At 38.9% G+C, this 16,184-nt stretch overlaps 1 protein-coding gene across 1 annotated transcript; it reads right to left on the bottom strand.

Annotated features, from left to right (window-relative positions):
- Positions 1-13,574: 13,574 nt before the first annotated feature.
- Positions 13,575-15,821, bottom strand: LOC114410122. Its single transcript, XM_028373950.1, has 4 exons — positions 15,585-15,821; positions 14,814-14,999; positions 14,421-14,699; positions 13,575-14,150 (listed from the first exon to the last, which is right to left on the bottom strand). Exons 1-4 carry the CDS (start codon positions 15,819-15,821, stop codon positions 13,575-13,577), a joined length of 1,278 nt encoding a protein of 425 aa, XP_028229751.1.
- Positions 15,822-16,184: the final 363 nt, after the last annotated feature.

Raw genomic sequence — 16,184 nt, 5'->3', positions numbered from 1 at the left:
TGCAATCTACAAATGCGGTGATTCATTTGGCAAATAGAAGTGTTGCTTACCTCGCAGGTTTCATAGAGGATGTGCTGGTTAGGGTTGGTGAACTTATTTTCCCTGTTGATTTTTAAGTTCTTAATATGGAAGAGGGATTTTCCCATGGTTTAGTTCTAATTATTTTAGGCAGGCCGTTTATGAAAATAGCCCGAACCAAGATAGATGTTTATGTTGGCACATTGTCTATGGAATTTGGTGATATTGTTGTTCATTTTAGCATTCTTGATGCCATGAAACATCCATTTGAGGATCATTCTGTTTTTTGTGCTGAGATAATTGATCAGATTGTTGATAATTATATGTTTGATTTTGATTCTGCTCTTTATGGTAGGAAACATCCATTTTTATCTTATCTGCATAATTGTCATTCCTTATGCATTAAATCTGAATCTGAGTTTGAATTTGATCCTGTGTCTGATTTTTATGCTGAGAATGAATCTGAATTTGAGTCTGGTTCTGATTTTCTAGGTGTTGTACCTCTTGATGTTGATTTTTAGAGTTAGAATGCACTAACCATGTTGCAGGAAGTACATATACTTCTAACTTGCTTTATGAGGTACAGGCTAAGGAACCTTCTTCTTCCCCTACCATGGTTCCTCCCACTGTTCAGCCACCACCCACTCCAGAGTTGAAGCCCTTACTAGCAAACCTCAAATATGCTTACTTGGAGGACAAGGAAAAATTTCCAGTGATCATCTCTGCCTCCCTTGCTGCTGAGCAAAAGGAGAAGTTGTTGCTAGTTCTCAAGAAGCACAAGAAAGCCATTGGATGGACTTTAGCTGACATTCTTGATATTAGCCCATCTACTTGCATGCATAGGATACTTTTAGAGGATGGAGCTAAGCCAGTGAGGCAGCCACAGCGGCGACTCAACCCCGTCATTCTAGATGTGGTGAAAAAGGAAGTGACCAAGCTCTTGCAAGCTGGAATCATCTACCCCATTTCTGACAGCCAGTGGGTGAGCCCAGTCCAAGTGGTTCCTAAGAAGACAGGCCTCACAATGATCAAGAATGAAAAGGATGAGCTTATCCCAACAAGAGTGCAGAACAGTTGGTGAGTCTGCATTGATTATAGGAGGCTGAATCAGGTAACCAGAAAAGATCATTTTCCCCTACCTTTCATTGATCAAATGTTTGAGCGCTTGGCAGGTAAGTCTCATTACTGTTTTCTTGATGGTTTTTCTGGTTATTTACAAATTCATATTGCTCCTGAGGATCAAGAAAAGACCATATTCACCTGTCCCTTTGGCACTTTTGCCTATAAAAAGATGCCCTTTGGCCTATGCAACGCCCCTGGTACCTTCCATCAGTGTATGCTTAGCATTTTCAGTGATTTTTTAGAGAGTTGCATAGAGGTGTTTATGATTGATTTTACTGTCTATGGATCCTCTTTTGATACATGTTTGGATAGTCTGGACAGAGTTCTTAATAGATGCATTGAAACTAACCTTGTGCTGAATTTTGAAAAATGTCACTTCATGGTAGAACAAGGTATAGTTTTAAGGCATATCATTTCCAGTAAGGGCATACAGGTAGACCCTGCAAAAATAAATGTTATTTCACAATTGCCTTACCCCTCTTGCGTGCGAGACGTTCGTTCTTTTCTTGGTCATGCAGGGTTTTATATGCGCTTTATCAAGGATTTTAGCAAAGTGGCCCTTCCACTGGACACCGGCTGAAACCATTCCTCACAAATCTCTACTCAATGGATGTAGTGGTGGAGGAGACCTCCTTACTTCACCCTACTTCTCTTCTGCCATGACTTAGGGAGTTTTCTTTTTTTGTCTCCTTCTTTACTTCTATTGCACTTGTCCACATTTATTGATTGTTTTGATTGTTCTTGATCTTATGATTGTGCTACAATGAGGACAATATGTTGTTTAAGTGTGAGGGGGGGAGAAGATTGTTCTTTAATTTTGTTGGGTATTCTAGTTTAATTTTATTAGGTTTTCTAGTTTAAGTTTGTTAGGTTCTAAGTTAATTTTGTTATTTTGGTTTTATGTTTGTGTACAACATTGCATGTTCCTCTTTGAATTTTGGGTTATGTACAGGTAATGGGTAATTGCTTTTGAAATAGGATTTTCTTGGCTTTTTGTGAATTGAAATCCTTGTTTTTCTCTACATGTCAAGTTAGTTTTGAAAGTTCGAATTGAAAGTGATAGATTTACCCCTAGTGAGAATTTGAGCCATCATCATCTATTTTATTCGATGTGTTTTGCCCCATTGATTGCTTGCACAATAGCCTTGGCTTGACTCTTGTTGATACTTCTTGCTTCACATGCATGTTGGGAGATTATTTAGGCATTTTATTCTTATAAGCCTCTAGCCTAATGAGCCTACCTTGAATTAATTCCTTTGATAGCCCCTTTCAGCCTATGTTCCCCTTTCTTTGTTTTGAAGCTCATTACAAGCCTTAAGTGAAAAATGATATGTTTTTGTTGGCCATGCTTGATGTATATACATATATTGCCTAATTTTTGCTTTATTTTTCAAATGATTTCGGTTGCTACTGTTCATGTTCAAAAAAAAAAAAAAAAAAAAGAGAAAAAAAAGAGAAAAAAAAAGAGAAAAAAAAAAAAGAAAAAGAATGAAGTTGAATAAATGAGGTCTTGGTTTGAAGACTTGGATTGGTTTAAGGACTTGGTTGATTTTGTTTTGGGTTTACTTTTTAATTTTGGTTTTGGGGTTTACTACTTTTTCTTACTTCCCACTTATTCCCCATTGCTCCTCTATTCCTTTGGGTTTTAGCTACTATCCCATACTTTCCTCTACCTTGTCCTTGGCCCCATTACAACCTTAAAAGACCTTTTGATCCTCATGTGCATGTGTTTGTGATGTGGTTGTCAATTTTAGAGTCTTGCCAAGTCTATGTGGTGTTTGTTTTCATGGGTGCTCTGAGAGTAAATAGTATCCTAGACATTTGAGAGATGGAGTGCATATCTTGTGAGGCTTTATCGCTTTTCATTCATGAGCTGATTTACTATCATGCCATGTTTGAGATGCTTGGATGATTTCCATGACGGCCTTGATTCTTTAACTCTTTACGTGTTGGATGTTACCCATTCTTTTCATTCCTTGAGATTCAATGAGAAATATGTAATTGTTGTTGTGTCTGTTTGTTTCTCTTTAATGTCTCCGGATTTGTCCCTTGCTTTGTTTTTTTTTTATTTTGCCCAGGGGTGCAAAAGGCTAAGTGTGAGGGGATTTGATGTGTCATCATTTTCTCATATTTCTTAACCTTTTTTCTCACCATTTTAATTACTGATTAGCCTTAATTACCAAATTAATTATACAGTTTTATCATTTGAGCCTACTGGATTAATTTTGTGTTTTTAATTTAATTTTAGGAGAATTATAAGAAATTGGGCTTGAATCCAAAATTGGGCTTGGACTTGAAGAGAGCAGACTATTTTATTCTACCAAATCTTATCTTATCTAGATTTTATCTCATCTAGATATTATTTCATCTAGATCTTATCTTATCTAGATTTGATCTCATCTAGATATTATTTCATCTAGATCTTATCTTATCTAGATTTGATCTCATCTAGATATTATTTCATCTAGATATTATTTCATCTAGATCTTATCTTATCTTATCTTATCTAGATTTTATTCATAGGCTTGGATTTAAAACATATTTGTAAACTTTGGGGCTGAAAACTATATAACAGCACCAAGGTTCTAGTTTAAGCTCTCTCTCCTCTCTTTTCATTTTACTCTCTCTCCCGCTCTCTCCTCTCTCTCTTTTTCATTTTAGTTTTAGAGTGCTACTCTCTTTTTCGTTTTAGTCACTTTTCGTTTTAGCAATAAAATTTTGTTACCTGCTTAAATCTACAATTTCGTTCTCTACTGATTAATGGAAGGCTAAGTCTCTAGCGTTGTTTTCTCTTGAGGATCAAGCACAGCTCTCTTTGAGGTTCTATTATTACTATTAAATTCTGATAAGCTTCTCCTCTTCACTAATTATTTTGTATTTGTTGCTATTAATCCATGCATGCTTAGTGCTTAATTAATTGTCTTTGCGCTTAATTTACGTTCATGCTTAATGATCGTTCATGATTAATTGGTGTATGTGTTGCTTAATCACATAATGAATGCCTTATGTTAAATTTCGCTTAGTAATTTAATTTAAGGTTCAATTAAGTGGTTGAACTGATAAAGGATAAATTCTCGTAACCTAGGATAAGAGACTTGCTTGTTAATCAAGGGGAAGCAACGTGTTTTAATTGATATTTTCTAATTCAATTTTATTCGCTGTTTAATTTACAAAAACAAACAACCCCCCCCCCCCCAATTCGTTATTGTTTTATTACTATCTATTACGAACGTTTGGTTGATCATTGCTCGTTGGGAGACGACCTAGGATCACTTCCTAGATACTACATTTTTAATGTTTATTTGATTCGGGTATGACCTTGATCAATTTGTTCATGTATTCTTGTCATTCTTAGCCTATCTTTTGAATTTTGAGTCTAATTCATGCATGTTATTTAGTTCATAACATGTTCTAAATCAATTACTAGAAGTAGTCTTGTTGTTGAACTCTTGTTTTCTAAGTTTCCTACATGATGCCTATGATGAAGTTGAGTTGTGGTGCTGAGTTGTGGCTGGATTTGTGAATCAAAATAAGTCTTAAGCTCTCTTGAATTGTGTTATTCAAGATAATTGAGCATAAGCAAACACAAATTGTAACTATCCAAGTCTTAAGCAACATAAACACTACTCTTGATTTCTAGGTTGAAATCACTGGTGCTAACAGCTTGAACATATGAACTTGTATAAATTACTGGGAATTGGTCACTACGTGTTTTGAGCTGAAATTTTTACTGAATTTTCTAGACATCAGGACCAAAATTATGAAAAAAAGAACCAAGCGATTTGGATTAAAAGAAAAAAATAAGAAAAATCACACAAGTTGGCTGAAAAATCAGTGTCCAGGAAAAAAAAAAGTGAAAGGGAAGTGTGCTTATTGTTTTGGCTATAAATTTGTTCTATAATTGGTGCCTATTTTATACCAATCCTAGTTCCTAAATTTCAATTGAAAATTATTGTGAAAATAAGTGCCAAAACTAGAGGTTTTTTGAGTTTTTTTTTTTGTTTTTTTACTCTACTCTAGAGCCAGTCTAAGTTTCTCTCTGAGTCCTAGCTTGCTTATATGTGCTTTTCATTGCTTTAAATGTTGAATCATCCTTGAAAATTTGTCTTGTTAAAACTCTTTTGGTTTAGTTTTCATCTCATTTTTTTGGTCTTTGGTTATTGCTTGTCTCTTTGTTTCCTTGTTTGTGAGTTGCCATATAGGGAATTGGAAAGGAGGATTGGTGTCATCCCTTGAAGAATTTGAGTCAAGAAGCAAGGGGCCAACCACCTTAAGAGCTATTGGAATAAGAAGCACTCCAAATTGAGTGAAACACAAAAGAGAGAATAGCCACCAAAATTGAGAACTTTTTTTTTGTAATTTGTAAGTTGGGAGTAAGTTGGGAGCCTCCAATAGGTCACCCTACTTCCATTTGTGTGTAATAATTTTAGGCAATTTTCCCTTAGGATAGTGAGTTTTTTGTTGGGAACCTTAAATGAAGTCATCCAAACACTCTTAGGATCCGCCTAGTTTGCATTTCTTGCACTTTAATTTCTTGCTTACTTTCATATCTTATTTCCTTTTCCCTCCATTGTCAAACCGCCTAGATAGCTTACCTTTTACCAATTAGTTTTTACCTTATCTTTCACACCTCTTTTAGTGTTTATTTTGGCTAGTTTCAACTATAGTTTCTTTTAGCTTTTGTTTTCAAACCCCCAACAAAAAAGAACCACAACTTAGGAACCAACATGAGGGTTCTACTCCTAAGGACCCCTTGTATAAGATATTAGATGAGTTGAGATCCCTTAAGTTGTGGAAAGAAAAACAAGAGAGAAAAGAAAAAGGTAAAAAAAGAGTGGAAGAAATAAGTCAAGATGAAAGAGAGAAAATAAGAGAGGAAGAAAGAAGAAAAATAATGAAAGAAATGAAAAGAGAAAAACATGCCTCCTATAGTAATCATGACTCTTGCAAGAGTTTAAGTGAAGAACTTAGCGACTATTATAGAGGGTGCCATAGTTCACATACTAAACATCACTCCCAAAGAAGAGAAAAGGATAGAAGGTCTCAAGAGGTTAGCATTAGCCTCCCATATTTCCATGGAAAAGATAATGTTGAGGCCTACTTAGATAGGGAAATGAAGGTTGAACAACTCTTTGCTTGCCATTGTATTAGCGAAGAGAGAAAAGTTCCATTGGCTACCCTTATCTTTCAAGGGTATGCCCTCTATTGGTGGACTTCCCTTGTTAGGGAATGAAGGATTCATTGGGATCCTCCAGTAAAGTATTGGAATGATCTTAAGAGTGCCCTTAAGAAGAGGCATATTCCCTCCTACTATGAAAGGGAGCTTATGGACAAGCTCCAAAGGCTTAGACAAGGGAGTATCAGTGTTGAAGAATATAGACAACAAATGGAACTACTCCTTTTAAGTGCTGGACTTAGGGAGGAGGAAAGAACAAGCATAGCTAGGTTCCTTAGTAGGATTGATATGGAAGTGAAGGATAAGGTCGAACTCCTTCCATATAGGGACCTAGATGAGCTAGTCCAACTTTGTATAAGAGTGGAGAAAAAACTTAAAAGAAAGCCTTCTTCAAAATCTTATGGCTTTCACTCTTATCCAAGGAAGGACCAAACCCAAGGAAGATAAGGGTAAGACCATAGAGAAATACACCCCTAAGACTAGTTCCCAAGAAAGGACTAGCAACATTAAATGCTTCAAATGTCTTGGGAGAGGTCACATTGCCTCTCAATGCCCCACAAAGAAAACCATGATCATGAGGGGTCAAGACATTTATAGTAGTCAAGAGGAGACTACTTCTTGCCCTTCCTCTAGTGGAAGTGAAGATGAAGTAAGGGGTGAAGAGTCTAGTGAGGAAGTCTACCCCCATGAAGAAGGTGACCTCTTAATGGTTAGAAGGCTCCTTGGAGGTCAATCTTGTGATCTATCTCAATCCCAAAGAGAGAACATCTTTCATACAAGATGCAAAATTTTAGATGAAACTTGTTCTTTCATTGTGGATAGTGGATCTTGTTGCAATTGTTGTAGCACAAGATTAGTTTCCAATTTGAACCTCACTATCATTCCTCACCCAAAACCTTATGAACTTCAATGGCTCAATGAACAAGGGGAAATGATAGTTAACCAACAAGTTAAGGTACCTTTGTCTCCATTGGGACATATAAGGATGAAGTTAATTGTGATATAGTTCCCATCGAGCCAGGGCATATTCTTTTAGGAAGGCCATTGCAATTTGATACGAAGATCATTTACAATGGCCTAACTAATAAGATTACCCTCATCCATCTTGGCACTAATTCGTGTTGCATCCTCAAACACCTTCACAAGTGGCCAAGGATCAACTAACTATGAAAGATAAGAGGGATGAGATAGAAAAACTAGAAAACGAAAAGAAAAAGAAGGATAGTAAGGCCTTGTCTTCAAAGGCCAAGGGGAAGGAAAAAGAGGAAAATGATTCCTCCAAGAAGATTGTCAAGAAGGAAAATCATTTTGCAACAAAATGTGATATCAAAAGAGCACTCCTTCTTAAATAATCTTTCTACCTTCTCCTATCAAGGGAAACATCCCTTAGCACTGCCATACCTCTTGAGCTTGAGGTTATTCCTCAAGTAAAGGAGTTGTTGGATGAGGGTTTGGTTCATAAGAGCTTAAACCCTTGTGCTTTGTTGGTGCCCAAAATAAGTATTATGAGGCACCGAATCCCTATGATAGGTGGTATGATGAATGTGTTGAGTGGTGCAACCCTCTTTTGTAAAATCACTCATGCACCCAACATCTTCATGATTTGGGTACATAGGGACTCATTAGGTAGGTTTGTTCTTATTTTTTGTTTCAATACAAACTTAGGTGCTCATATGGGACACCTTAGGTTTGTCATAATTTTTTGTAGGAATAATCAACATGAAAATAAAGGAAAAGGTATGTTTTATTCCATTACTTTCCTTAACTTTTTAAATAGTGATCAAGGGCTTCCCATGGACCCTAAGAGAATAAAGGTCATTCCTGAGTGGCCTACTCCACCATGTATAAGGGAAATTTGGGGCTTCAATGACTTAACAAACTTTTGCAAAAGGTTTGTCCCATATTTTTTCTATACTTGTAGCACCACTCATTGAGTTGGTGAGAAACTATGTTCTCTCATGGGAAGATGGTCAGGAAAGGGGTTTTCAGTCCTTACCCTACTCTAACATACCCAACATCACTAATACATATGTTTTTATTCTTTTTACAGGTGTTAAGGAAAGAATCCCTGAGTTTCAAGAACCTATGGATTTGAGGTCAAATCCTTTTCAAGGGGCAAGAAATGATGCAATCCTACCCCCCAAGAGTATTGGATAGAAGACTCCAAGAGGATTGGGCTAGAGCTGCTAAAGAAGGCCTTGGGGTTCTCATGAACCCCAGGGTAGATTTATGAGCCCATGGACCAAGGTTTGGTCCTCTCTTCTTTGTAAATATTAGAATAGATTTTTCCTTCTTTTGGGCCTTGTATTTTGGCCATTCTAGTAGTATAGGGTTTTAGCCTTATATTTTAGGGCATTTTGAGTTGTCTTTGTGGTAGGGACTTTTTTTATTTTTATGTATTTTGGCATGGGGGTGAGCTTAGCTATTATAGGGGGTGTGTAGCTAAGCTCCAGCTTCTCATCTCAAGGAGGTGAGCTTAGTTATTAGAGAGGTGTGTGTAGCTAAGCTCTAGCTTCTCTAGGAATCTTCTGAAGGAAGCTTCTCAAGGAGGTGAGCTTAGTTATTAGAGGGGTGTGTGTAGCTAAGCTCTAGCTTCTCAAGGAAGTTTTCTCAAAGAAGCGTCTCAAGCAATTTTTCTCAAGAAAGCTTCTCAAGGAAGCTATGTAGTCTATAAATAGAAGCATGCGTAACACTTTTTGTAACTTTGATGAATGAGAGTCTTTTGAGACGCAACTCAAAGTTCAACTTCTCTCCCCATTTTCCTCCTTCAATTCCGTGCTCCCCCCCCCCCCCCCCTCTCTCTTTCTCTCTCTTTTTCTTTTCCTCCATTGAAGCATCCTCTCCAAGCTTCTTATCCAAGGCACATTCTTGGTGGTGAAGCTCCTTCTTCCATGGCTTATTCCCTAGTGGATGGCACCTCCTCTCACATCTTCTCCTTTGTCTTCCGTTGCATCTCCATGGTGGAAAATCACCATTGAAGGACCTCACTGAAGCTCAAAGATCCAGCCTCCATAGAAGCTCCAAAAGCAAACTTCATTCAAGTGGTATCACGAGCCTACCCCCCAAGGGCATTGGATAGAAGACTCCAAGAAGATTAGGCCAGAGATGCAAGAGAAGGCCCTAAGGTTCTCATGAGCCTTAGGGTAGATTTGGGGCCCATGGGCTAAGTATGAGCCCACTTATCTTTGTACATATTAGATTAGGATTTCATTATTTTTGGGTCTTGTATTTAGGGCTCCATAATGTAGGTAGGGTACCATAGAAATGTAGGATTTTTCAGCCCTTGTATTTTAGGACACCTAGACTAATTTTTGTATTAGGGGTAGTTTTGTAATTTCACATGCATTAAGTGAATATTTGATGTCTGTGTTGAGAAATAAATTTAATTGAATTGGAAGAAGACCAATCCAATTAAATTTTAGAGGGGGAGGTGAGCATTTGCTTGCTACACCTCATTGCCACATCATATAGTCACACTTTGTGCATCTCCTTAATGCTTTACGCGCCTCATGACACCTAAGCACACTTAGTGGAGAATCATGAACTTGATCTTGGATTAGTGGGCTGAACCATAGCTAAAATTCACTAATCATAATTAGTGAAATTTTGGCTCCAAAATTTGGCTCCACAAATTCAATTTCAAATTCAAGTGAAATTTGAATAGAAATTCAAATTTCCCTCCAATTTTGTGTGACACTTAGGCTATAAATAAAGGTCATGTGTGTGCATTTTTTTTTAACTTTGATCATTTGAAAATTAAACTTTAGATTTTGGAGCTCTTTTAGAGCACAAAATTTCGTGCTCTTCTCTTCCTCTCCCTTCATTCATCTCCTTCTTCCTCCAAGATCTTATCCATGGCCTCCTATGGTAGTGAGCTTCTTCTAGACTCATCTTCTCCTTGAAGTGACGTCTCCTCTCTCTCTTCCTTCTCCATTCCTCTCCCATTCAACTAAATTCATGAATCAAAGGACTCCATTGATGAAGAAGATCCAAGGCCTACAAGCTCCACCTGGAGCTACATCAGAGATGGCTAAGAATCATCAATAATTGGTGCTGGAGAGACAAGAATTGGAGAAATAGACTCCTAAGCTGCTGCTTCCTCCTGAGGTACTGGATCAGTCTCAATGATAAATGGCTCAGGAGGAACATCATCCTCTACTGGCTCAGGCTCTTGGGTTGCGGAGGCCTCACCCCCTCCAGAAGGAGATGTTTGGACTCTTGGCCAAGCCACCTGAGAAAAAAACTCATCCACACTCATAATAGACTGCAGGCCGGAGCTCTGTAAGCTCTGCATGATAATAACCTAGCCTTTATGAAGGCTTTGCAACATAGAAAATAATGTCTTTGATGTGATAGAGGATGTTCCTGTAGGAGGAGCTGGAACTGATGGAGCTGTAGAGGTGGAAGGAGCTGGAATAGGAGGAATATGAGAAGATGAAGGAGCCTCAGACCTCTTCCCCTTGGCCTTGTGTGGCCCTCTGAAAGTAACAGTGGGATCATCGAGGTTCCAGCAATTTTTCTTCACATATGCCACATTAATGGCTGGACTGAGGCTCTCAAAAGTCAATGAGTCAGAAGTGACTCCTCTGGCCTTGCACAAAGTAGTGATAAGTGTAGGGAAACCCAGTCTAGAGGAGTCATGTTGTGCAATCAAGGAAATCTGACTTGAGATGATATGTCCCAAGTTCATGTCCGTCTTCTAGATAATGTCGTAAATCAACCTGACCCTATCCAGTGTAATGTCTGATCTGTGAGAAGTAGGGACCAGGTTGAAGAATGAGAGAACACTCCAGGTCTAAGCAAGAGTGGTTAGATTCTTCCTCAAAATCTTCAGGGGCAGTCCATCAGCATTAAGCTCAAATCCCTTCCCTGGGATGCATAATCGGGCTGCCAGTTCCTGTGGATCTGGCCTCAACTGACTAAACCTAGAGTAGGCAAGCAGGTTTTCCCCCTCCTCTATGATCACAAGGGTCTTCAGAAAAGTGTTCAGAGCATCTGCATCAAATTTCACTAAATGACCTCTGACCCTCACCTGCTTAGGTGATTTATCCTCTGGGTCATAGAGGTTAGCATAGAACTCCTTCACAATGGCAACATCAATGCTGCCATCCATAAAATTCGTCAACTCCTTGTGCCATTTTCTTCTCTCCAACTCTTTAGTGAATTCATCAAACTCTCTATAATAGAGCATGACATTTCTCTCAGGTAATATTTTCCTGCCAATGACAACACTATAATAACGATCCCAGACCTCCTGAGATGTGAATCTGGATCTGTCATAGCAGGCCTGGGATGTTGAGGCAGGGGCCTTTCTCTTCCTGGATGCCATCTGAAAAGAATTAGATCAAACAACAGAAAAATAAAACTAAAAATAGGACTGGGTGCTTAGTGTAGAAGGCTGGGCTTAGCGTGCCTTATGAAAATTTACTCATGGGCTAAGCGCGATAGCCATGCGCTTAGCGTGAGTACTCATAAAATATTTTTCTGCAGATTAGGCTTAGCACAACAAGCTAGGCTTAGCCTAAGTCCACAATTTTGAAAACAGTGGAGGAATTGAGCTTAGCGCAGCAGGGCGCACTCAGCTCAACCTCACTAAGACATAACATGGGCTTAGCACAACAAGTTGTGCTTAGCCTTATTCCAACAATTGAAAAACAAAGACGTAATTGCGCTTAGCCTGAGAAGCCAGGCTTAGTGCTGAACAAAAATTGAAAAAAAAAATACTAAGTGTCTAAAACACTAGTCTCGCTTAGCGCACAAACGTGCTTAGCAAGCTCATCATTGAAACTCATCAGAAGGATGAACACGTAGCACAACACGGTCAGGTTTAGCGCGATCATCTGGAAATACAAAAATTTAACAGTTGCGATGAACTGGCTAAACGCAGCAAGCGCGCTTAACGCGTTCATCGCTATTTCCAGAAGTTACTTAGGGGTTTTCACCCTTTTTTCAGGCATTGCCCCTAAGGGGATCTAAAACCTAACTAAACCCTACATTGTAAACCCTAAACCTAAATACAATAAAGCTAAACAAAAATGCAAACTACAAAGCAATAAATCTTCTACCATAAGGTTTAAGCTTTGAAAAGAAAATGAAAATAAAACAAGAAGCTTACTTGGATTGAGATGAAGATGTAAAATAAGAGCAAGAAGAATGCAGGAGATAACTTGAAACACAGGCATCAAAATGCACAAAGCACAGAGTAAGCACAAGCACAAAGGAGAGAATGCTTTGAAGTGTAAAGGTAACTGCATATGGCAATTCTATTTCATTTTAGCATTTTCGTTTGGCGCACTTAGCGCATAGCTGCGCTTAGCATGCCAACGTGACGTTTGAGTTTAAAGCTCATGTGCTTAGCGCCACCTCTCGCGCTAAGCCCAATTCAATAATTTCAAATTCCAGAAAGGTATTCAGGCTTAGCGCAAGGACACGCGCTTAGCGCTGTCTGCAACTCTAATTGGTCTTGTAATTTTCGCTTAGCCTGAGATGTCAGGCTTAGCGCTAAAACAAGCTCTACTTACAGTTATGGTTCCAGGCTTAGCGTAGCGCTTGCGCTAAGCGCAATTCCAAGTATTTCAAAACAGTGAAGGATTGGTGCTTAGCGCATCCTGCCGCTAAGCCCAATTCATGAAAGTTCAATTCCAGAGAGGAAATTGAGCTTAGCGCAAGACAGCACGCTTAGCGCTGCTACAATAATTTTTCAACAGAGAAGGATTTGCACTTAGCGCATCAGCTCTGTTAAGCCCAAGTCATGAAGTTCAAATCCAAAGAAGAACTTAGGCTTAGCGCAGTGATGTGCACTTAGCTGAATCATCTAGCCAACCGGTGAAGGGTCAAAGCGCTTAGCGTGAGCAAGCTCAGGCTTAGCGCGTGAAGACATGGCGCTTAGGGCAAGGGCTGCGCTTAGCAAATGGACAACTGAAAAAAATTTCTTTTTTCTGTCCATCTCTTCACAAAAACTTTGAAACCCTTTTTCTCAATGCTAACCAAGCTTAGAAATCATTCACAATCACAAGCAAGTAAACTAACTAAATTAAATGCAAGACAAATAGAAATAAAAAAAGAGTTGTGTTGCCTCCCAGTAAGTGCTCTTTTAACGTCATTAGCTTGACACATCGTCCTGTTATCCTGGGTCCAACAAGGTTCCAACTTCCAGAACCTTCTTCTCTAGTCTCTTTTCCTCCATAACTTTCACCTTCAAACAAACATTTTGGTCAGGCAAAGCTTTCTCTTCATGAAACAGATCGAAACTGATCTGCTAGTCTTCTATGGCCATTTGTAGTTTCCTCTTCCTCATGTCTACCACACAGCTTATGGTAGACATAAAAGGTCTTCCAAGAATTAGGGGAATGTCAACATCTTCTTCAATGTCTATCACTACAAAATCAGCTGGAAAGATCAAATGTTTGACCCTAACCAAAACGTCTTCAATCACTCCATAGGGTCTTGTGATGGAGCGATCAGCCAACTGTAAGGTCATACGAGTGGGCCTTATCTCTAACTCTCCAAGTTGCCAGCACATGGAGAGAGGCATTAAATTGATATTGGCTCCCAAGTCAATGAGAGCCTTGCCTACTGCAATCTCACCAATAGAACACAGGATGGTGACACTTCCAGGATCTTTGTGCTTCGGTGGAATGATGCGTTGAATGATAGCACTACAATTTCCTTCCACAACTATCGTGCCACTATGGATATACCGATTCTTCTTCGTCAGCATGTCTTTTAAAAATTTGGCATAGAGTGGCATCTGTTGGAGAGCTTCTCCAAAAGGCAATGTGATCTCCAGCTTCTTGAAGATGTCAAGAAATCTGGCTAAGTGTCGCTCTTTATCCTTCTTGGAAAGTACCAATGGATATGGTACTTCCTTGCCTTCAACTGAAGTAATCTCTCTCTCTTTTTCTCTCTTGAAACCTCACTCTTGCTCCTATTTCTTTCCTCAACCTTCTCTTTTTGTTTTTCATTTTTTTGATTTTTTTTCTTTTTCTACTTCTTCTTTTTCTTTTTCTTTTTGTTTTTCTTTGTCTCCCTTCATCTTTATTTCTATTTTACTCTCTTTTATTGGTGTCTCTCTCTCCTGTTGGTCATCTTCATCTTCCACAACTTCCTCAAGTTCAACGAAATCAGAAACAGGTTCAAGTGTCAGCTCAGCTGCCAGCTGTTGTTTATGTTCCTCCACCTTCTTCTCAGCTTTTCCTTCATCAACATGGGTTGCCACTCTGTTCCTTTTCATGACAACTTTACATTCCTCCTTTGGATTTTTCTCAGTGTTACTACTAAAGTTGCTTGATGGCCTATCCGCCAACTGTTTTGCGAGCTCTCCCACTTGGACTTCCAAATTCTTTATGGCAGACTCTGTGCTCTTCTGGTTAGACATAGAAACCTGCATAAATTGAGCCAGAGTCTCTTCCAACTTCGTTGTCCGATCATAGAGACTAGGCCCTTGTTGTTGTGGCCTTGTGGATGGTCCACCCTAATCTTTGTTGAAAGGATTTACAGGGTGATTTCTCCATTGTCCCTGTTGTTGATTATACTGTTGGCCATGCTGGAATCCAGAGAATCCAGCTGCATTGAAATTGTGTCTTGGCTGGTTCCCCATATAATTGACTTCATGAGCTAGTTCTTCATTGGGGATACAACAGCCAGAATCGTGAGCTCCACCACAGATGGCACACACTACAACCTGCAAAACAGTAGATGGTAAAGATTGTGCAGAATGTAATTGAGCTCGCAACTTACTTAGTGTTTCGGTCAATGCTTCCAATTGCTTGGACAACAACTTGTTTTGTGCCAACAATGCATCTTGTTATGAAAGCTCTAGCAGGCTTCTTTTTGTTGGAATGTGGGCTTTATCTCTCAAAATAGCAATGTCACTTGTAGCCATATTTTCAATGAGTTCCATGGCTTCTTCGAGGGTCTTTAACTTTATTTTTCCCCCAGTAGAAGCGTCTAATAGCTGCTTGGACTATGCCCTTAACCCATCAATAAAAATGTTGAGCTGAATTGGCTCTGAGAATCCATGATTGGGGGTCTTTCTCAATAAACCTCGAAATCTTTCTAAGACTTCACTCGGAGATTCATCTGGAAATTGGTGAAAAGAAGAGATGGCTGCTTTGCCTTCCGCAGTCTTAGACTCAGGAAAATACTTCTTTAGAAATTTCTCCACAACTTCATCCCATGTCTTAAGACTGTTGCCTTTGAATGAGTGAAGCCACCTCTTAGCTTCTCCAGATAGTGAAAATGAAAACAAGCTCAATCGGATTGCAACTTCAGGCACACCAGCCAGCCTAATAGTATTGCAGATTTCAATGTAAGTGGCTAGGTGCACATATGGGTCTTCATTTGGTAAACCATGAAATAGATTATTCTGAATTAGCTGAATCAATGATGGAGGATATGTGATTGTTTGGGCTTGAACCTCTGGTTGTGCAATGCTAGTGAAAAATTGTGGTACACTTGAACTTGAATAGTCTTCTAGGGTCCCTCTCCTTGGCTCTTCTGCCATGATAACTTCTTCAATTAAATTTTTATGAGATTGCCCTGGAATAGGAAAGCTAGAAGACGCCTCGGAAGATTAAGGTTCTTCTCCTAGAGTTGTTGCTGCTTCTAAGTCCTGCAAAAAATTTCTAATTCTCTTTGTGTTTCATCTCCTACAAGTAGCATTAATCTCCAAATCTATGGGAATTAAATCACCTGTTGCAGATCTCCTTTGCATACAAAAGAAACAGAACAACAATTATCCAATTCCAAAGAACAATAAAATGTGCAGTAACTAAAATGTTAGCAAAAGGAATCAATGAATCAAAGAAAACAAAATAAAGCAATGCCTTAAAACTGAACTCTTCGAATGAATCAAGTTCCCCGGCAA

Source organism: Glycine soja, chromosome 1 (genome assembly GCF_004193775.1).
Source record: "Glycine soja cultivar W05 chromosome 1, ASM419377v2, whole genome shotgun sequence".
NCBI lineage: Eukaryota > Viridiplantae > Streptophyta > Magnoliopsida > Fabales > Fabaceae > Glycine > Glycine soja.
Note: the sequence above shows the minus strand (reverse complement) of the source record. Positions and strands in the feature narration are given on the sequence as shown.

Coding starts and splice junctions, on each gene's coding strand:
- LOC114410122 (XM_028373950.1), bottom strand. CDS start 15,821: ATGGCAGAAGAGCCAAGGAGAGGGACCCTAGAAGACTATTCAAGTTCA. Junction 14,700..14,813: donor GACAATGGAGAAATCACCCT/GTAAATCCTTTC, acceptor CAATTTATGCAG/GTTTCTATGTCTAACCAGAA. Junction 14,151..14,420: donor ATTTCGTTGAACTTGAGGAA/GTTGTGGAAGAT, acceptor CTTTCCAAGAAG/GATAAAGAGCGACACTTAGC.